Source organism: Gymnoscopelus braueri (genome assembly GCF_963280865.1).
Source record: "Gymnoscopelus braueri genome assembly, chromosome: 19".
Classification (NCBI taxonomy): domain Eukaryota; kingdom Metazoa; phylum Chordata; class Actinopteri; order Myctophiformes; family Myctophidae; genus Gymnoscopelus; species Gymnoscopelus braueri.
The window spans coordinates 31593594-31614635 of NC_137621.1; the positions used below are offsets into that span (position 1 = coordinate 31593594).

A 21042-nucleotide genomic window follows, 5' to 3' on the forward strand; every position below is an offset into this window, starting at 1 on the left:
TTCCAAAGTTTGCAGGAGTGCTCCGTTTTGAACAAAATGCCACCAATCATGAACACAGCATGCAATTTCCTTGAAATTTTGCATGCATATTCCCACTATGCAGAGGAAGAAATGCCACTTGAAAATGTTGAAATCAGCCTCATGGTGGCGCTATAACAGGCCCATTCGTGTTTTTACCTATAACTGCACTGATCTGTGTAAAACTTTGTAAGCGCACTCCCTAGAGGTCAAGGAAAAACCCTTGCCCTGCATTTTTCACATCTGCCTTTTAGAGCGCCACCAGGAGGCCGACTTATGTAAAACCCATTTTTGTATATTACTCCTTCCGATTTGATCCAAATTTCACGCAAATCGGTACACATGATCTCTATAGTCATGTGATCAAGACGGATGTGTTTGATTTTTCACATTACATCCTGATTGGCTAAGATTGACATCTAAAGTTTGCAGTAGTGGCTTGTTTTGAACAAAATGCCGCAAATCATGAATGCAGCATCCGATTGCGGTCAAACTTTGCACGCACATTCACACTATGTTGAGGAGCAAATGTCACCCTTTTGACATTGGCCTGTTATAGCGCCACCAGCAGGTCTAATTTAGCAAAACACATTTTTTGAACAAAATGCCTCAAATCATGAATGCAGTGTCCGATTGCCGTGCAAGGCCTAAGAAGAAATGGCACCCTTTTCACATTGGCCTATTATAGCGCCACCAGGAGGCCACAATAACCTACCTGACCTGGCGGAGACCTGTGCTCCGAGGAGCACTTTTTCTAGTTCAGAGATGTGTTCTTCACTCTGGTTTGGTTTGGTGCTTTCTGATTGATTGATTGATTGATTGATTGATTGATTGATTGTATTGGGTATAAAATAGTATAGGCAATAGTATATTGTCTCTCTGTCAGTATCATATCTCTGTATATCAGAGGGGATAACATACTTCATACTGAAACACTAGAGAAAACAAATGTTTAAGTAGGTGGTCCTTTTCCACATACAGAACATGTCAAAATTGCCAAATATATATCTTTAGATGCCCACAATTTTGATTAAGAACGTTATTCAAATATATGTTGTATACACTTGCTAATCCATACAAACTGAGGCTATGAAATTAATCTGACATTTTAAATCTGTAATCGTAACTGCATCGGCTGTCATTTGCTTGCTCAGGGTTTCAGGGTGGATGTAAGCTGTAAACAGTTGACGGTGGACTTTGTAAACCAGTCGGTGCTGCAGATCAGCGGTCAGGATGTGGAGAGCAAGCGCAGTGATAAGACAGACTTCGCTGAAAGGCTGGGAGCCATGAACCGTCGGTGGCAGATACTGCAGGGCCGCATCACAGAGAGGGTGAGAACACAACCACTGATGAATTAGAAGAAAGCAAGAGTCAGATGTAAACATCAGCAGCACAATACAAAAACATCATAATAAATCAATGTCCCCCACACACAAGTCTGCCTACTTAATAATATATAAGTAAGTGAAACAGAAATCAGCAAACATTGGTTTATACAGTATGGCAATTGTATTGCAGCATGTTGCCAGTGCTTTACAGATAATATTGCTGCAGGACTTCCTCTGCAAAAGTTTTCACTCTCTCTTGGCAAATGTTTTGCACTATTTTGGTATGTGCCATTAGAGTGGTTTGTTAGCTATGGTGAAAACACACAAACTAAGAATCACAACCGTTTTCGCATGTTCTGTTCTCAGATCCAGTTCCTGGAGAACTTACTGGAAAGGTGGCTGGAGTATGAGAGCAGTGTCCAGGCACTGAAGTCCTGGATGTCCTTTCAGGAGGAGAGACTGAAGAGGAAACATAGAATAGAGGACTTGAACTCAGTACAGAATGCATTCAAAGACTGCCAGGCAAGCGTCTCCCTTTATTTATCCTTGTTTTATCACAATGTGTTTCACAGACCTGGAGGTTGTGCATTATTTTCAGATAAATCATTTAATGTAGTGGATTCATTTATACTTGAAATCCAAACCTGAACTCATAAACTTTTACCTGTAAAAGAGATCACTGCTGTTTGCATTTTGTTGTACTCTATGGTAAACAAGCAGCACCTTTAACTGATTTCTCAAATGTTTTTCAGGAAATGGAGGAGCTGTTGAAGGAGAAGGAGAGGGACCTGGAGAGGGTTGAGGAGCAAGGCGTTGCACTCGTTCAGAGCAAGACAGACGAGGCCTGTGCTATCGTCATGGAGACGCTGCAGGGTGTCAATCACACCTGGGCGAACCTGGACCACTTGGTAAGCGCCCTAATCCTCCAGTCACTGCATGTTTTTACTGTACCCGAGGTACAAGAATGATTGAACAGCCTTGATTGAACAACAATTGCTTCCTTCTGTTGTTGTACTCTTTTGCACTTGGTGTATATATTGGGGCTGATGTGATCAACTGTCTCTCCACAGATCGGGCAGCTGAAGATAAGCCTGAATTCAGTGCTGGACCAGTGGAGTCTGTACAAGCGGGCCTCAGAGGAGATCAACGGCTACCTGATGGAGGGGAGGTATTCCGTATCTCGTTTCCGCCTCCTCACCGGCTCCCTGGAGGCGGTCCAGCTCCAAGTGCAGAGTCTACATGTATGTCAGAGTGAATGCGTGTATGATTTGAGATGCAAGGATAAGAGATCATTTGGTCTAGTGTGTTTTTCATGTCTTGCACTGTGTTGTCTATGTCCTACAGTTTGAGTGTCTGCATATCAAGTTCTGTGAGTTGGGAATTACAATTTAGGTGTAAAAGATTTTTGCAGCAAGCCTATTTCCTGTACATTTATGAGATGCCCACCAGTCGTCCAAAGAGAACTTTACTTTTACACCTGGTCCATCCATCTGTCCTTACGTCTATCTGAGATCTTGTCTGGAGCACATACCTGTATGCTATTATATGCCATAAGGCTTAGGATGACCAAACTTGGTATATGGTTACATGGGAAAGCAGTGTGTTGCTTACCAAAAGCAGATCACTGTGACCATAAAAACCCAATCACAATCACATCCAATTGTTGTACGGGAACTTAATTGGACAGGAATCATGTCTTCAGATCTGTCCCTCTACTGTATTAGCCATTTTGTGTGCTGTGGTTGGTTTAGTTGTGTTCTTTATGGTGTGTTTGTCGATTGTAAAGAACCTGCAAGAGGATTTGGAGAAACAGGAGAGCAGTCTGAGGAAGTTTGGAGCAGTGACGCATCAACTGTTAAAGGAGTGCCATCCTTCAGTATCAGACTCCCTCAACAATGCACTAAAGGATGTCAACGCAAGGTGAGTGCGTGCACTGTAAAATGTGACTGAGTGTACAAATATAGCCAAATGGACCCTTACAAGTCTCACAGAGACAAAGACTGTCAACCATCTGGTATTTGTGTTCAGGTGGACGTGTTTGCTGGAGGAGATAGCGGAGCGTCTGAGGAGCAGTAAAGCCCTGCTGCAGCTGTGGCAGCACTACAAGCAGCTGTACGAGCAGAGCTCCACCAATGTCCAGCTGCAGGAGGAGAAAGCAGACCAGCTCCTTAAGACAGCCTGCAGTAAAGACATCGCTGACGAGGAGGTGTCCGACTGGATCCATGAATGCAGCGTGAGTTAAGCTACGGCACATTGTGCTTTTAAAATTGCACTCACCATGTTTACTTATTTGTAAAGGGCAGGGATATTGTCTTGTGATATGCTAAGAAGTAATGGAAACAAAATTCCTAAGAACACTGAGGATGTCTTCAAAAGTTGATAACATTTTACACAAGTGAGGGATGGATTTTAATTGCATACACATTCATGGTACCTTATTCATTTTAAACATATACAGAATGAAAAGCATATTGATATTTATAGCCTTATCAGTTGACTTGTGTTGAGGATCAAATGCACTTGTTCTTGTATTCCTTACTGTATATTTATACGTTATTGGTTGCTTGTAAATGTTGCTGATGCAGGAATTGAGCTGCACTCGTTATGATCTGCTCAGGATCAGAGCATCAGCTAAGATGTAAACTGTTCGTCTGTCTCAGGAACTGCTGCGGTCTCAGGCTCCAGTGCTGGCCTCGCTGCAGGTCCTCCATGAGCTGGGCGACCAGCTCAAACAGCAGGTGGACACCTCAGCAGCATCGGCTGTACAGTCAGACCACCTGTCTCTCAGCCAGCGCCTGACTTCCGTGGAACAGTCCCTCACCAGGCAACTCACCACGCTACAGGTGCTGACACACGGATTTGTGGATTGTTTTTTGTTTTTTACCCTGCTGCTTCTAAATTTGGGATTTTTTTACTTACTTTTCTAAACATTACTAAATAATAACCAATAATGTAAGCAAGGAAATGCTTGTCATGTGTGCAAAGTAATTATGCTGGGATTCTATTTATTTGTTTTTCCCCAGACTGGAGTCCATGACTATGAGACTTTCAGTGACCAGCTGGATTCTTTGGGGCGTTGGATAGTGGAGGCTGAGGAGGGTCTAAAGGTCCAGGATCCCAATGGCTCCACTGATTTGTCACTGATCCAGGACCGCATGGGGGACCTCAAGGTAATCTTGTCTTTACTTTATCTGTCTGTTATTGTCTGTTACTTGCAACCTTAACATCTGTCTGTTATTTGCTACTGATGGTTTAGTGCAATACCACCTTCTCCTGTTGTCTTCCTTTAGAGACTGATACTGAAATTCAGCAGTATGTCTCCTGAACTGGAGCGTCTTAATGAGCTTGGTTACCGGTTGCCGCTCAACGACTCTGAGATCAAACGTATGCAGAATCTCAACAGGAGCTGGTCTTCTGCTTCAGCCCAGACCTCAGAGAGGTTCAGGTAGGACATAATGCAAACATAACACAATACAAATACAAACACAAACACTTTACCTTGTTGTTTGTTGACTAGATTTCATGCTTACTCTGCTTATTCTGATCTGAAATAATCCCTTGAATTCATTTATACAAATGAGATTTCAGTTAATGTCAACAATTATTTTGTGAGAATTGTCGTTACGTAAGATTGTTGGCATCTCATTTTGAACAAATCCCTTCAATCAGTTTTTGTCACTTTGCAGCAAACTTCAGTCCTTCCTGCTGCAACAGCAGACCTTCCTGGAGAAGTGTGAGACATGGATGGAGTTCCTGGTGCAGACAGAGGAGAACCTGGCCGTGGAAATCTCTGGAAACTACCAGAGTTTGATGGAACAGCAGAAAGCCCATGAGGTTAGAGTTTTGAGTCAATGATAGTCTTAACTATCTATCCACTGCTATGATTATACTGCAATTTCTTTTACATTTAATCATACCTGGATGCATAATGTAACATGTTATATGCGGAAATATGTCATTTTGCTCTCATGTTGCTCTTAAATATTGTTCTGGTCAAGCTTGCTTAATTATCGAATGTATATCGAGTGTATAAAAGTAACATTTATGCCGACTGAAATTAATACAATTCCAAAAGGCCTTTGCGGAACCAGTGCGGACGCTCGGTATGTCTCATAAAATCTTTATGATGAGAACTGAATCACATTCATTGACAAGCATGACTGTAGCCTTAGACCCTGTGAAATCAGTATATAAACATAAAAGTTGTCCAGTGGAAGCAGCTAGTGAATGATTTATTATTTGCCTGTAATAATGACACTATTGAGTCCCTTCTCTTTATAGCTGTTCCAGGCTGAGATGTTTAGTCGTCAGCAGATTCTTCATTCTATCATCAGCGATGGACAGAGGATGTTAGAGCAGGGACAAGTAGATGACAGGTACAGTGTCCAAACTTCACTCACACTTCTTCATAAGTCTGTTCGCCATAAGACACTCCAATGATTAACAGGAAAATATTAGCTTTGACTTGCTGTTGAATGGCCATCATTCTCAGAAAATGAATGAACCCTCATCAGCTGCATAGCAAAGTAAAGTTTGATTTAGTTGAGTACATGCAGTCTTTATATGTTACCCAGGTGCAATAATACATAACAAATGCATTGTGTTGTACCGGCTATTTCTAACAGTATTTCATAACTTTCCTATATGAATCATGAAACTATTGTCCTCTCCTGCAGACATGAGTTCAACTTGAAGTTGGCACTGCTGAGTAACCAGTGGCAGGGTGTTGTGAGGCGTGCCCAGCAGAGGCGGGGAATCATTGACGGGCTGATCCGCCAGTGGCAGCGCTACAGGGAGATGGTGGAGAAACTACGTAAATGGCTGGTGGAGGTTTCGTACCCAGCAGAAGCCCTGCAGGCAGGGACTACTGTTCCTCTGCAGCAGGCCCGTTCCATGCTGGATGCTGTCCAGGTACAGATACTGTCATGCTTTGTGGAGATGATGTACTATTAGTACATACATATATCCAACATGTTTTGAGGGACAAGAAAAAATACTTATTTGGAAAACATGGTTGTCAAACATAATTAAATAGTCAGCAGACTGCATTACAGAAAGGTCATTATTTTCCCCGTATTGATCAATGTTTCTGTCCCGATGGGTCTCCATCAGAGCAATATGAGTAAATGATAATGGTCTTGTGGTATTGAAATGTTGATTTGTGTAGTGAAAATACATTATTTGGAATCCCACTTCACTGCTCTCACCTTCCTGTTTCTCCCCACTGTCCTAAAAAAAAACAGCAAATGTTTTAAAAAGAAATATACGTATTTTAGCCCATTTGTGATTGTGGACAGTATATAACACTTGATTACTGTCTATTGATTGCAGTAGTGTACATTCACTAATCTCCAACACTGACTGACTCATTATTTATTTACTGTTGCAGCTGAAGGAGAAGGTGCTACAGCGGCAGCAGGGCAGCTACATCCTGACAGTGGAGGCGGGCAGGCAGCTCCTCCTGTCGGCAGACAGCCGAGCAGAGATGGCCCTGCAGGGGGAGCTCACCGACATCCAGGACCGCTGGATGCATGCCAACGTCTGCTTGGATGAACAGAAGAGAGAGCTAGCCACCTTGTTAAAGGTACATTAGGTGACACAGATAGGTGTTTGTGGTTTACAAATACAGTATGAGGTGAATTCTTACGGTTTGGGGAAAGCATGGTGTGAAGAATAGCCTGGGGAACCCCACGGATCCGCTCAACGCTAGGTTGTTTACAGAGCCAGCGCCAAACCCAACACATGATAACCGGCCTGAGTCTGGATATGTCATCATTGCTACCATGCTCATTGTTGTCATTTCAATGCGTCGCTACGATACCTACTCGATTATTCGAATAGTCGACTAATCAGTCGAGGGGTGTCTGAGTCGACTGCCAATCTCTCAGTCGAATTATGAAAAGAAGAAATATATATATATTTTTTAATTATTCGACTGAGAAATTGGCCTAGTTTGTTATATTAATTAACTAATAGTTTGCCAAAAATAGTATGTACATCATGATGCAACTATTGGCCAATCAGATTCGACCATAGAAATCCTTAGTCGGGGACAGGCCTACTATAAATAAAGTGTAGAAGTCCCACACTCTATCATGCTCACTTATTTCAAACATCACTGCCAACATTATGGAGTGTGCAGCGATTTATTTGAACTTTGATTCACCTTTCATTTGTGTGTGCTGTGTACAGGACTGGGAGCGGTGTGAGAGAGGTATCGGTGGATCCCTGGAGAGGCTACGAGCCTTCAAACGGCAGCTGTGTCAGCATCTTCCCCATCACCACGAGGACCTGCAGGCTGAGCAGATGCGCTGCCAGGTAGCCTGCTCTACTTTTTAAACGAATTGCTTTTTTTTTGCACTTCTAACCCTTGCTACAGTAACTGTGGCCTTGGCTGTAAATGCTGTTTTTCCGGAAGTATCATGGAATTACAGAAAACAGAAGTCTTTACCTTTTAGGGACTAACCTAATAATACCTGGCCTTCACTGACCCTGCACAGATGCCAGCATCTGTTTGCTGTTCAGTGTTTCACCATAAATAGACCCTTTTGTAAAATCGTTGTTCATAGACATGCAGTTGTATGTTTACAGACAGTGAGTGCAAAAGAGTGAGGATGTAATGTAATATCATTAGGAAGCGCCACAACCACAGGGTACCACACTGTTCAGAACAAGGTTGACAGCAGTGAGAGATTATTTGGGCGCCATTTCAAATCCAAATACACATGAGCATACACAAATGGAGTTCCATTGTGCACTACACGCTACTACTTATATTGTTTGGAAGAAAACGTTTGGTCGGACAGCGCTCAAGTTATGCCTGGTACAGACAGACCAACAGACAGACGTTTCGTAAATTAATAGATAGATGTGTTATTAACTATGTCTCTAAGAATTTATGTGTGCATACGGCATGTGAGCAAAGTGAAAGTAGACAAGTGACGGATTATGGAACACTCAAACACTAAGACATTATTATTATTATTATTAATATCAGGACCTGGAGAACACATTCGACGGCTGGACTGAGGACATGGCCCACCTGACTGTGCTGAGAGAGTCTCTGTCCTGTTACATCAGTGCTGAAGACCTGTCTGTTCTGCAGGAGCGCATTGAGCTCTTGCATCGGCAGTGGGAAGAAATCTGTCACCAGGTATATTATGCTATACACAAGCAACTATGTTATAACGGGTAAAAAAATGCCATTGGATAGACTCATTTGCTGTTATGTATTATGAGTATTGTGAGTTATTATGAGCCCTAGTCAGATTTGAACTCCTAATTCTGACATTAGACAAGCACTGATCCTAGTCCCTTTTAACAATATAGCTCTTAATGAAAGGAAAGTCAATATCACCCACATTTGTGCCACAAATGAACCTAATCTAATTATTTGTCAAAAGCAAACAAATGGTTAAAATGTTCCAACATAAAGCTTAGGATGACTCTGACTAGGGATGAGTGTCTTCAGTTTTAGTTTACTATGAAGAACACTTAAGACAATAGTGTGTGCAGTTACATGTGATACCAGATGGTGGCACTGATGTCCCACAAAAATGCTTGTAGCTTTAAGCAGCACCTTCTCATCGTCATTGACTTCAGTGATCAGCTTGACACATGGGATCAAAAGGTATCTGAAATGGGGGCAAATACACACTGACTAATAGTCAGAAATTATAGATTTTACACAATGAATTTGTTCTCAAATTATGTTCTAAAAATCTCCCATGTAAATGTGTTATTTGATACCATCAGCTGCAGGCAACTAAAATCTGAAACTTCATGTTACCGTGTAAACAGTATCAAACTTAATCACTATTACAGTACGCAAATGCATATCCAAAAGCAGTTGCTTAGACCTCATTCAAATTAGAAAAATTGGGGACAGTGTCAGTAGAGTTGAGGTATACAAACGGAAAGAAACCTCAATGCTAAACAGGACATGGATTTTTCAACTGCTGCATCCTGTGTAGAGCAGAGCGAGTCACACACAGGAAATGAAATGCTAGCTGTGTGATCACTCACGATACTGGGACGTCTTTATATCACTACTTACATTTAATGAGGCAAGTCATTGCTGTAGAAGAAATCTAAAGAAATTTGTAGAAATGCATTGTAATTTAGGTGTGTGTGTGTGTGTGTGTGTGTGTGTGCGCGTGCATGAACAAGCGAGTGAGTGAATGATTGCGTGTAACTGAATGTATGCATATACTGTGTATACTATAGCATTGACAATACAGGATGTTTTGCCCCTCCAGCTGTCATTGCGCAGGCAGCAGGTGAGTGAGAAGCTGAATGAATGGTCGGTCTTCAATGAGAAATACAAGGAGCTGTGCGAGTGGCTCACCCACATGGAGAACAAGGTCTCCCAGAACGGAGACATCAGCATTGAGGAGATGATTGAGAAACTCCGAAAGGTAAATGTGTCAGTCAATGCACATGTGTATTTTACACAGTGCTCCAATACACCAAGTCATTGTACTAGTTTAGCCTATGCTGCATTCTCCTATTGTACATTGTACTCACTGTTTTGTGCTAAACTACTGTACTTCAGGATTATCAGGAGGAGGTAGCTGTGGCACAGGAGAACAAGCAGCAACTGCATGAACTGGGAGAGCGTCTGGCCAGGGCGAGCCATCACACCAAAGCTTCAGAAATTGAGCAGAAACTGGGCAAAGTCAGCGATCGCTGGCAGCATCTCCTGGACCTCATCGGAGCTCGGTAAAAACACAGACACACACCTTAACCCTAAAGCTCAAAGGAACACTCATGTATTTTGCGCCAGTTTGGTGCCTGTTGACTTGCTGTTGTTGAAAGTCAATAAGAATCGTCATTCTATAATAAATATTTTAATATATTATTTTAATATCCCTGAGTAGAATTTCATATTTTGCCTGTCCCACTCCAGTCAGTGTGTTTCATTCTTTGAATAGAGTTGCTTGTATAGAGTTACTGTAAATTCATTGTATATAGTTTCATTCATTCCATTTCCATTTATCATAGAGGGTTGCATTCATTGTATAGAGTTGTATTCATTGTATTATTAGAGTTAAGAAGCTGAGGGAGACACTGGTGGCTGTGCAGCAACTGGACAAGAACATGAGCAGCCTGCGCTCCTGGCTGGCCCACATCGAGACAGAGCTGTCTAACCCCATCACCTACGACACTTGTGACTTCCAGGAGATCCAAAGGAAGCTTGATCTACAGCAGGTAAAATGTCGAAACTCATACTTCTGCCTGCTGACCCTTTTTTAAATCTTTATCATTATTAGTATTATTTTCGCTACCCTTAGCTGCATCTCCTTTTTCTGTGTCTGTCCTGTTTTTACTGCTGGCCTGCCATTGACAACTGAATTTCCCCATGGGATCAATAAAGTTCTATCTATCTAGTATTGGGCCACAACAGTGGTAATGGGCTGATTGATGGCACTCTTCGATCAGCCTCTCTACCATTGGTTACCTCAAATAGGCCTACTGCCTACTTATAGCCAACATGGGCAACCTGCATTCAGTGTTGATGATGGTCTGAGGACCGAAAAGTCCACTCTTAGTGTCACTTTATTTCACTATGTCACTTTTGTAATTAAAAGAAAATTTTTGCATCCAAATATTTTTGTTGTTGTTATGGACTTTCATGCTGGCCTCTCACACCTTATCCACTTACCATACAGTATGTCTATGACCAAAAAGTGTTCTATCAAAAACTGCTGTTCTAACAATAGGTGAATCACACATTAGATTTGATCATTTTTTATCTGTTGGTACTATGTATTGGCACTCTTGATTTTCCACAGGAGCTTCAGCGGGACATAGAGAAACACAGTACTGGGGTGGCGTCTGTCCTGAACCTGTGTGAGGTGCTGCTGCATGACTGTGACGCCTGTGCCACCGATGCGGAGTGTGACTCCATCCAGCAGGCCACCCGCAGCCTTGACCGCCGCTGGAGGAGCATCTGTGCCTTGTCTATGGAGAGGAGACTCAAGTAAGAAGCTAATGCACTCAAGCGGATGAGCGATTATTACATAATGAACACTTTAAAAAATACATCATTTTATATATACTGTATTTAATTGCATTACACTCCTACACATCTGCTGTGCTCTTTGCCAGGATTGAGGAGACATGGCGCTTATGGCAGAAGTTCTTGGATGACTTTGCACGCTTCGAGGAGTGGCTGGCCACTTCAGAGAAGACTGCTGCACTGCCAAAATCCTCTGGAGTTCTCTACACTGTAGCCAAGGAAGAGCTAAAAAAATTTGAGGTACTGGAAACTAAGGATGTTTTGGCTTTTGTCACTCTATTGGCTAGCAGACTCATTTTGATTAATTGGAAATCACCTACTTCCCCCGGTCACACTCACTGGATAAGAGACATCTTGTACTGTCTAAAACTAGAAAAGATTAGATTCTCATTAAGTGGCTCCTCCAATAGGTGTGGGAAGGTATGGGGTCTTGTTCTTTCAATTTGTCCATAATTTAAATCCATCCCTGATGGAGGATATGTGAGTTCTGGTGGAACGTTGATGTGATGGGCTTGCTGTGGCAGGGGTGTTGTGCCGTTACGCGGAATATAGATGTGTCATGGATATGTACTGTTTGACTGATGTTGTTTTGTTTTGTTTATCTGTCTGTGTTTATCTGTTTGTTTAATATTTATTTTTATTTAACCTGTATTTCCTGTATGTTTGGGTGAGTGTTTGGGTGTTAATTCAATCTGTTTATCACAATTTTTGTATTTGATGGTTTGCACTGGTGGAAGCTATTGCGTATCTGCATAGTACCAACTTTTGATGTTGAATGATTCTGTAGAAAATCAGAACAACATTTTTAAAAAGAAAGAAAAGAAAATTTGAGGTACGTCTATTTCAAACCTATTTATTTACCTGTAAAAGTAAGCCGGTGGACTCTACTGAAAGCACCTTATATTATCTTGAGTTCATTCACTTTTTAGCATTGATAACCCCAGTGGAAACCATCACTAGTCAGTCATCATTTCAGTCTGGGCCAAAATTGCTCCACTTACAAGGCTGTTTATTTAACCCATTCGATCCGGGAACGCATCTGTGTCATTTTTCGATGTCTTTGGCTATTCAAAAATAGCAGATATACAAGCTCATAGCTTGGCACTGAGTGCCGTGCTTTGAGCTTGTTGATCTGCTATTTTTGAAAAAAAATGAAGAATTGTGCAAATCTTTGAATATATATACATTTTTAACTCAAATCTTTGCTTCTGGGGGTCCCTGGAACAAAATATTTTGAGATGGGGGGTCCGCAGACAAATACATATCATTTTGACATGAAAAAAGTTTGAGAACCACTGATATTATAGCAAAAAAACTGTTAGGATTTAGAAGACATTTGTAGAATCCCCAGAAACAAAGATTTAAATGCTTTAAAATACACATATATTCAAAGATTTGCACAAATAATTTTAACAATTTTTCCCAAAACATTGCAGATCTACAAGCTTGTAGCGCGGCACTCAGTGCTGCGCTATGAGCTTGTAGATCTGCTATTTTTGAATAGAAAGTGTAAAATAATGGTTATAGCTAAAAAATCTAAAATGACACAGTATATGCGTTCCCGGATTGAATGGGTTAATAGCATGTTTGCAGTACTTTTGATTATCACTAGAACGTTTACCTTCTAACTGCAGCTGTTCCCGATGGACCATATGTCATTGGCAACTTGTGAACTCATGAGCTTCTTTTATGTGCACGTTAAGGCCTTTCAGAGGCAGGTCCATGAAAGCCTGACTCACCTGGAACTGATCAACAAGCAGTACCGTCGTCTTGCCAGGGAAAACCGCACAGACTCTTCCTGTCGCCTGAGGGAAATGGCCCACGACGCCAATCAGCGATGGGACAACCTGCAGAAGAGAGTGGCATCCATTCTCCGCAGGCTTAAGGTATATTAGTCTTTGTCTCCACAAGGCTTGATTATTCTGGTAGAAAAGCGTAGAAGGTCAAAATTAGGTGCAGATGCAGAAAAAGACAAAAAAAACATTTTCTTTTTTTTACATCTCTTGACACCTTTTCAGAATAGTTTGCAGCCCCTATAGCATCCGTTACAGGAGCTAATAATAACAACAATACATTTGATAATAACCAATTAAGTTAATTGTCAATCAAAAAATGCTGTTTAGCAGATCCAAGCCATTTAGAATACCTGGTAGAAGTTAGCCTCGTTCCCAGCCTTACTCATCTGCGAAGAGAAAAGCCTGGTCATGACCTAAAGCAGAGAGTGTCTATTGGGGCGGGACTTCCGTTGTACGCATTTCCCCCAGAAATTATATTTTTTGACCAATCACAACACTCATTTCATTCACGGAGAATGTAAACAGATTTGTAAAGCGTCAATGTCATTTCCTTGGGCGGTACTTCTGCCAAATTCCGGTACTTCCGTTTAGACACTCAAACGGCTATGTCTTGCCCAGCGCGTGTAGAAGCATGTGCTGTACAAGTGTACCTGGTTCTAACTGCAGTTTCTCGTTTCTGTTCATGCAGCACTTTATTACACAGAGAGAGGAGTTCGAGACAGCCAGGGACAGTGTCCTGGTGTGGCTAACAGAGATGGACCTGCAGCTCACCAATATTGAACACTTCTCTGAGTGTGACATTCAGGCCAAGATCAAACAGCTAAGGGTAAGTAAGCCTCTTTAAATACAGTAGAAACACTATCTTCGTCAACCTTTTGACCTTACTACTCCAGCAAGTGGGAGAAGCCTAGAAGAAAGAAAATTGAAATCCATGTTTAGAAGGATAGCTTGTAGCTAATGTTAGCTTAAATAACCGTTAATACTGTATAATTTCTATTATGGGTATTCATTTAGAATAGTGATGAGGCCGCTACATCAAAGGTGTGCAGCAACAGTATCTTTTTTTTCTGGACCTACCCAGGGAATTACCCACAGCTGCTCATTTTTAGCAACGCCCTGCACACAGACAACCACATTAAAACCTGTGAGCTGACCAGTACAACCACAGTCTTATACTGTATATCTGAAAATAATGAATACCCCCGAGTCAGAATCAAGCTGAATCTGAAGCCATGATATACTTTCCTGTAATTGTCTAAACTTTCTGATAATTGGCAATATATGGCCATTGGCCACATGTGTAGAACCCAACATATCTGGCAACTAGGCTTAGATGAACCATTAAAATGATCTACTAAATGATTTTGGGTGCATATGTGTGCACGCTCACATGTGCATGCGTGTGCATGCGTAGCATTGGCCACAGCCACAGAGTTGATTAAAGCTCATCCGTCTGTCCCTCAGGCATTCCAGCAGGAGATCTCCCTGACCACGGCAAAGATAGAGCACATCTTCCAGCAGGGAGAGGCTTTGATCGAGAAGAGCGAACCCCTGGACGCTGCTGTAATCGAGGAAGAGCTGGAGGAGCTGCAGCGCTACTGTCAAGAGGTGTTTGGACGAGTGGAGCGCTACTACAAGAAGCTCATCCGCCTGCCTGTAAGACAGCACCACACCGATTATTCTACATCGCACATTCATTCATTTGTGGTATTGACTAAAATTCTGTGTTGATTTGAACTCTGAGTGTAAAAATGGACCCAGAAGGTTCTGCATATTGTTCACCTAAGCACTTTTTAAGGATGTTAGGATGCTTTTTCATTTAAATGGTAGCGTTTCGGGGCTGAACACTTTCACTTCTTTTTGAGACAAGTCATTGCACACAAGACAAAACATGACAAATTGACAAATATACAAAGGGAGATAAAACATTGAAAGAACAGCTGTTATGCATGAAGGACCGAGGTCAGGCGCTGAACGCTTTATCTGCAGATATGTAAAGCACACAGTGTCACACCTCTCTCCTCAGCTGACTGACGATGACACAGAGGTGTCGTTCTCAGACCGCGAGCTGGAGCTGGACGATCACGGTGACCTGTCCAGCCTGCCATGGAGCGAGCGACTGGGGGACGGCTTCCTCTCCCCCCTGCCCTCCTCCAGCCGCTCGACCTCCCTGGCAGCCCCGCTCAGGACCGAGCGCTCCGGCAGAGACACCCCGGCCAGCGTGGACTCCATCCCCCTGGAGTGGGACCACGACTACGACCTGAGCCGTGGGCTGGAGAGTGCCAGCAGGGCCCTGAGAGAGCAGCAGAGCGAGGAAGGGGACTTCCTCCAACGCTCCAGTTCAGCCATGTCAGGTCAGTATGCACAAACACCCTGTCCTGTTTCAGGTTGAGGGACGTCGCATGGGATTTTGAAGAAGGATAAGCTGCTTCATTACATGCTGGAAGTCCATTCAGTCTGTCCAAGAATGTTTTGGTTGCTGAGATACTGGAAGCAGATGCAATTACTTTTGCAGTACGTCTAGTGTCTTTTGACAGCCTTTTAAGTGTTTCAATTCTTCATGGAAGGACTTACTGTAAACAGGATTTTTCAGAGACACCGATCAACTGAAACAACTCCCAGGTTGTAATGAATCAAATAAGAAACGGAACTATGTTGTTAACTTTAGAACAGTGACATAATTTATGTTGACTTAGGGGCGGCCATATATGCAGCATTACTTATAGGGGCGGCCATAGCTGAGTGGTTAGTGAGCCCGCCTAGGGAGCCAGAGGCCCTGGTTGCCCCAGGTACGATTCCAGGCCACGCCAGCATATGTGTCGATGAAATGAAATTTGTCCCTGAGCAAGACTCTTAACCCCTAATTGCTCACAGGCCCTCATTGGAAACAAGCCCGCAAGGACTTTCATGAACGTCCTGTTAAAAGGAATTATCCTTAAAAAAAAAAAGACTGACTCCGTAGCCATGTATCACTTTCTGTCTAAGAAAAAAAAAAGTATTTGCAGTACAAAGATATCTTGCCTTGTTTTTGCTTATTTATAGATGCAAAATGGTTTTCTTCATAGGACAATTCAGTGAGACCTAATAGGTCTTGACAACCAATGAAAAGTATTGCTTTAAGTTTATAATTTAAGCCATATTACTGTCTAAAGTATTGTGTTGATGCTCTAAAAACCCTCTGACCTGGCGTTCCTGTTTGATCATAACATTGTCTACACCCTTGATCTTACCCGTTCATTATTGTAATAATACCCCAATGTTGAATGTATGTACTGTATAATGTTTCTTCCAGGTGTAGTCATCCCAGAGAGCCCTGAGGAATTTGTTAAAATAACAGAACAAACACTGAGATCTTCCACTGGTAGGCAACAGAAATCTCCCCAGCATGCCACAAGTGTTTGGGGACTAGAAGTAACAGCCACCTATCTGAGTTAAAATCACACAATAATAATCTGCTCACTGGCTTGGTCATTGATTTGGACTTTGATTTCTGTGTTGTTGTTGTTTTCTCTTCATATCTAACACACACACACACACACACACACACACACACACACACACACACACACACACACACACACACACACACACACACACACACACACACACACACAGATTGAGCAACAGCCACTGTAACAAAGCAACACGTTTCTAACATGGGGTTAGGGTCAATTCCATTTCTATTTTGTCAGTTCAATTCAAGTATTTTCCAAAAATGGGCTGAATTGAAATGGAATTCATCCCAACTCTTCTTCTAACCTGCTTTTTCTGACTTTTGTTTGACTTAGAGTGTTGTTATTTGTAGCTAACCTCTTTTGAGATTTTTCACGTGCATACTGTGTTTCAGATAAGCATGATGTTCACGTTTGCAAGGAACACTGGACACTTTTATTTTATGATTGATGTGTTGTTCCTATATTCTCACCATCGGGTACCTGGGCACCCGCAGTACTGCTGGTTTTCATTCTCATTGTATAACTAATTATGACCTGGCCGGGACAATGGGTGAGGGCAATTAACTTCCTGGTGGAACAGAACACTAGCAGTAATCTGGCTCCCAGGGTCCCTGTGAGAACCACTGGTTTACAGCAAACTTGACTTGCCTGTTCCCGGAGATGCTGAACTGAAAAATGTGTAAACACATTTAGATGAACCTTTTTATAGGCAACATTAGGTCACATCCTCCATCGTATGACCCCTTGATGTTATGTCAGCAGGAGACATTGGCTCTGTGGATACCAGCCGCTTCCACCTGCATCACTCAGGCAGTCGCACCCCTACCAGCAGTACGGAGTTGGATGCGTCATACATGGGATACGTGAGTGATACTCTATTACAGTAGTTCTCAAACTTTTTCATGTCAAGGACCCCCAAAGTGATGTGTATTTGGCTGCGGACCCCCATTTTGTACCAGGGACCCCCAGAAGCAAAGATTTGAGTAAAACATGTTCGCTTATAAAGATTTGCACAATGTTCAAGATTTCTCAAAAATAGCAGATTTACAAGCTATGAGCTTGTATATCTGCTATTTTTGAATAGACAAAGTATAACATGGTTAAAGTGGTTTTAATGATTGTGACACTATATTAACAAACTTGGGGTGCTGGGGACACCCTGGTACCCCAACAAGGATCCCTGGGGGTGCCCGGACCCCACTTTAAGAATCAATGCTCTATTACACCTGGCCCATCAAAATTAGCCTGGTAAACCCTCCCTCCGGAAATCTCAATTCCATTTCATTTCCGAAATGAAATGGAATTGAGATTTCCGGAGGGAGGGTTTACCAGGCTACATCAAAATAGCCAATGTGCAGATAGTCTAAATAATCGTATTATTCATAAACCCTATACATCCCTTATTAGGTATCGGGTTTGATCAACCCTTACAAAACCATAATTTATGTCCAAACAGCCCCATTGCCGTCCGTGCCACTGACTTTATACAAGGCAATAGGAGTGCAATAGTTAATTGAACTAATCCATTGAATCGATTAGAAATAATAGAGCTCACAACACGTTGCAATATGATGCGTTGTGAGCTTATAGTGTGTCTATTTCCGCTATTTTTGTGCAACACCATTATACGACAAATATTAAAAAAGAGTATAAGTTAATCAGAGTAATACAAATAAAGCTTCTTGATTATCCCATTAATTGAAAAGGGAATCACTAAAATAATCAAGAAAATAATCTATAATTTGCAGCCCTACAAGGCAATTTCACTGACAAGCTACATTATACTCCATGAGGGTTGGGCACTTTGTGTGCAGGACACAGAAATAAAAAAATATCTACCTATCTACTGCCTGACCTGTAGATGCGGTTGTTGGGAGAGTGCCGTGGCAATATTGATGCAGTGAAGAGGATGGGATTCGAGCTGAAGGAGGAAGAGGACCCTGGGTCTGGACTGGCAGACGCCAGCAGCTCAGAGTCACAAACATCAGGTACTGCTGTCATGTCATTTGTCATGTCATGACCAGGTTGTCCATATTCTGAGGCTAACTTTCAGCTTACATTGCATCTCGTGAGCTTGTAGTTTGGCTATTTTTAGCCAGAGATTTGGTGTAGAGCGAAAACATGAGGGGGCTTTGCATAGAGCCCTTGGGCTATGGTCAATAGTATAGGGTTTAAATAATAACGTGAATGTGTGTTAATTCACACATTCCAAGAACCAAGGTTTTTCCGTTCAGAATGAAGCTAATGCGGAACTACTGAAAACGCTGCAGTTCTCATTAATGGCCCAGCAGGTGGCGCTAATTTCCGCACAGAAGAAAGAGATTCTGATTATATTTTGATTATATTTATTACATTGTGTTTATATTATGATAATATGCTCAGGAAGTCCTTAGCAGCTGTCCCTCTTTACTTTTCTGTACCCCAGGTGTGATTGAGCGCTGGGAGCTGCTGCAGGCTCAGGACCTCAGCAAAGGGCTCCGCACCAAGCAGAACCAGCAGCAGTGGCAGCAGCTAATCTCTGACCTGAACAGCGTGTGGGCGTGGCTCGGTCAGACTGAGGAGCAACTGGAGGAACAGCGGAGGCTGGACCTCAGCACCGACCTCCAGATGATAGAGCAGCGCATCAAGAAACTCAAGGTAACCCAAGACTAATTTCATAGTGTCTCTAGCTCTTTGATAATCTTCCTTTACTGTGCTTTCTGTCTCCTCCTAAAATGTTATACATGTCTATGTGCTTTCAAAGTATGAGAAGTGCAACGCAAACGAGAGCAAACTAGCTGGTGTGCGTAGTTGAGCTACGTGGCTCATCGCTAGATGACCTCAGTATCCAAGGGAATGACTTGAGACAAGCTTACAATCACTCATTGTTCTACAGTGAACAGTACAGTAGTGAAGTTATATGTTAATTAATAATTGACCTTCTTGACCTTTGACCAAATTAAGCCATTATGTCAGATATTGAGTTAGAGATCTACAGTCTATGAAGTTTCATGGCCTTCTCAAAAAGGAAAAAGCCCTAGCACACGGATCATCTGAGAGACCCTAATTTCTCAACTCTCAACTATTATTGTGTTCTATTACAGCCATTGTGCATCTAGACAGTTTTTAGTTCCACCCTGTGCAGTTTCCATTTCATTAACGACTTCTTCTGATTGTCTACAGGAGCTGCAGAAGTCCTTCGACAAGCGCAAGGCTATTGTTCTGTCCATTAACCTGTGCAGTGCAGAGTTTGTGCAGCCTGACTCAGAGGAGTCACGAGAGCTGCAGGCCAGACTGAAAGATATGAACCACCACTGGGACAAACTGGGCAACTCACTGGAGGAGTGGAGGTCCTCTCTTCAGGAAGCCCTCATGCAGTGCCATGTAAGACAAATGTTTGACCCCAAACTGAGTTATATATGAATTTGGTTTAGTTTAATTCCCGATTAAAAAAATTACTCAAATGCCTATATATCTTCTGTTTGTATTGTTGATCACAGAAATACATGATCTCATAATTAAAGTTTCATAAGGTGTTTAATTAAGTGTAGTGATTATTAAATCTCGACTGCGTAAAGTATAAGCTCTATATACATTCCTTATGCAAATTTCATTTGTAGGACTTCCATGAGATGAGTCATGGTCTGCTTTTGTGGCTGGAAAACATTGACCGCCGGAGGAATGAGATCATTCCCATCGACCCCATGCAGGACAGCGACACTCTACATGACCATCACAAAACACTCACGGTATGAAGGGGTTTTTACAGCGTGGCCCTGCTGGAGTCTAGCCATCTATTAGGGTTGGTCTGTGTCTGTCTGTATTTCCGAAGCTAATCTCGCCAACCACTGAACCGACCAGTGCCAATTATTTTGTGCACATTGCCAGTAGGCCACAGTATTGGTTTGTTTTTTAAATCTTTTTGTATTGTCATAAAGTGTTTTTTGGTCCAGAGTTTCTTTGTCTTACCACTGAAATTTTAAACCTTTTTTGTTTTACTTTTTGCTTTTAGATAAAAGAGACAGCAAAGCAAAGGTAGACAGTACATCACAGGTTTAATCGAACTGGGGACGTTGCTATGATGTGGTCGATGCACTAATCGCTCAGCTACTGTCGGTCTCTAATTCTAATCCACTTCTTCTAATCCTCATCTTTTTGATTCCCACAGCAAATCCGACGGGAGCTGCTGGACTCCCAGCTGAAGGTAGCATCTCTCCAGGACATGTCCCTGCAGCTGCTGGTGAACTCCCAAGGCAGTGACTGCCTGGAAGCCAAGGAGAAGGTCCACGTCATAGGGAACCGCCTCAAACTGCTGCTGAAGGAGGTGACTCGAGACCTGCGGGAACTGGCCAAGATTTTGGATATCACCAGCAGTCAACAGGTCAGAACTACTTAATGCTGCATGCGCGCACACACACACACACACACACACACATACACCCCCC

At 42.4% G+C, this 21042-nt stretch overlaps 1 protein-coding gene across 2 annotated transcripts in view; it reads left to right on the top strand.

The window, feature by feature from the left end:
- Nucleotides 1-21042, top strand: part of syne1b (spectrin repeat containing, nuclear envelope 1b) — a 123870-nt gene that overhangs the window by 98255 nt on the left and 4573 nt on the right. Inside the window, exons 112-142 of one of the 2 annotated variants that reach the window (XM_080415010.1) lie at nt 1173-1349; nt 1713-1868; nt 2099-2254; nt 2417-2587; nt 3133-3266; nt 3375-3579; nt 4007-4189; nt 4370-4516; nt 4637-4791; nt 5033-5180; nt 5628-5722; nt 6023-6257; nt 6736-6930; nt 7539-7664; nt 8344-8499; nt 9605-9763; nt 9901-10067; nt 10394-10556; nt 11141-11328; nt 11457-11607; nt 13071-13253; nt 13852-13989; nt 14628-14819; nt 15190-15517; nt 16456-16524; nt 17378-17481; nt 18480-18606; nt 19044-19255; nt 19781-19981; nt 20218-20346; nt 20766-20978. In XM_080415010.1, the coding sequence (XP_080271136.1) occupies nt 1173-1349; nt 1713-1868; nt 2099-2254; nt 2417-2587; nt 3133-3266; nt 3375-3579; nt 4007-4189; nt 4370-4516; nt 4637-4791; nt 5033-5180; nt 5628-5722; nt 6023-6257; nt 6736-6930; nt 7539-7664; nt 8344-8499; nt 9605-9763; nt 9901-10067; nt 10394-10556; nt 11141-11328; nt 11457-11607; nt 13071-13253; nt 13852-13989; nt 14628-14819; nt 15190-15517; nt 16456-16524; nt 17378-17481; nt 18480-18606; nt 19044-19255; nt 19781-19981; nt 20218-20346; nt 20766-20978 (5163 nt within the window). Of the gene's footprint in view, nt 1-1172; nt 1350-1712; nt 1869-2098; nt 2255-2416; nt 2588-3132; nt 3267-3374; nt 3580-4006; nt 4190-4369; nt 4517-4636; nt 4792-5032; nt 5181-5627; nt 5723-6022; nt 6258-6735; nt 6931-7538; nt 7665-8343; nt 8500-9343; nt 9413-9604; nt 9764-9900; nt 10068-10393; nt 10557-11140; nt 11329-11456; nt 11608-13070; nt 13254-13851; nt 13990-14627; nt 14820-15189; nt 15518-16455; nt 16525-17377; nt 17482-18479; nt 18607-19043; nt 19256-19780; nt 19982-20217; nt 20347-20765; nt 20979-21042 lie in introns of those variants that run through there. The other variant, XM_080415009.1, reaches the window with a different exon arrangement.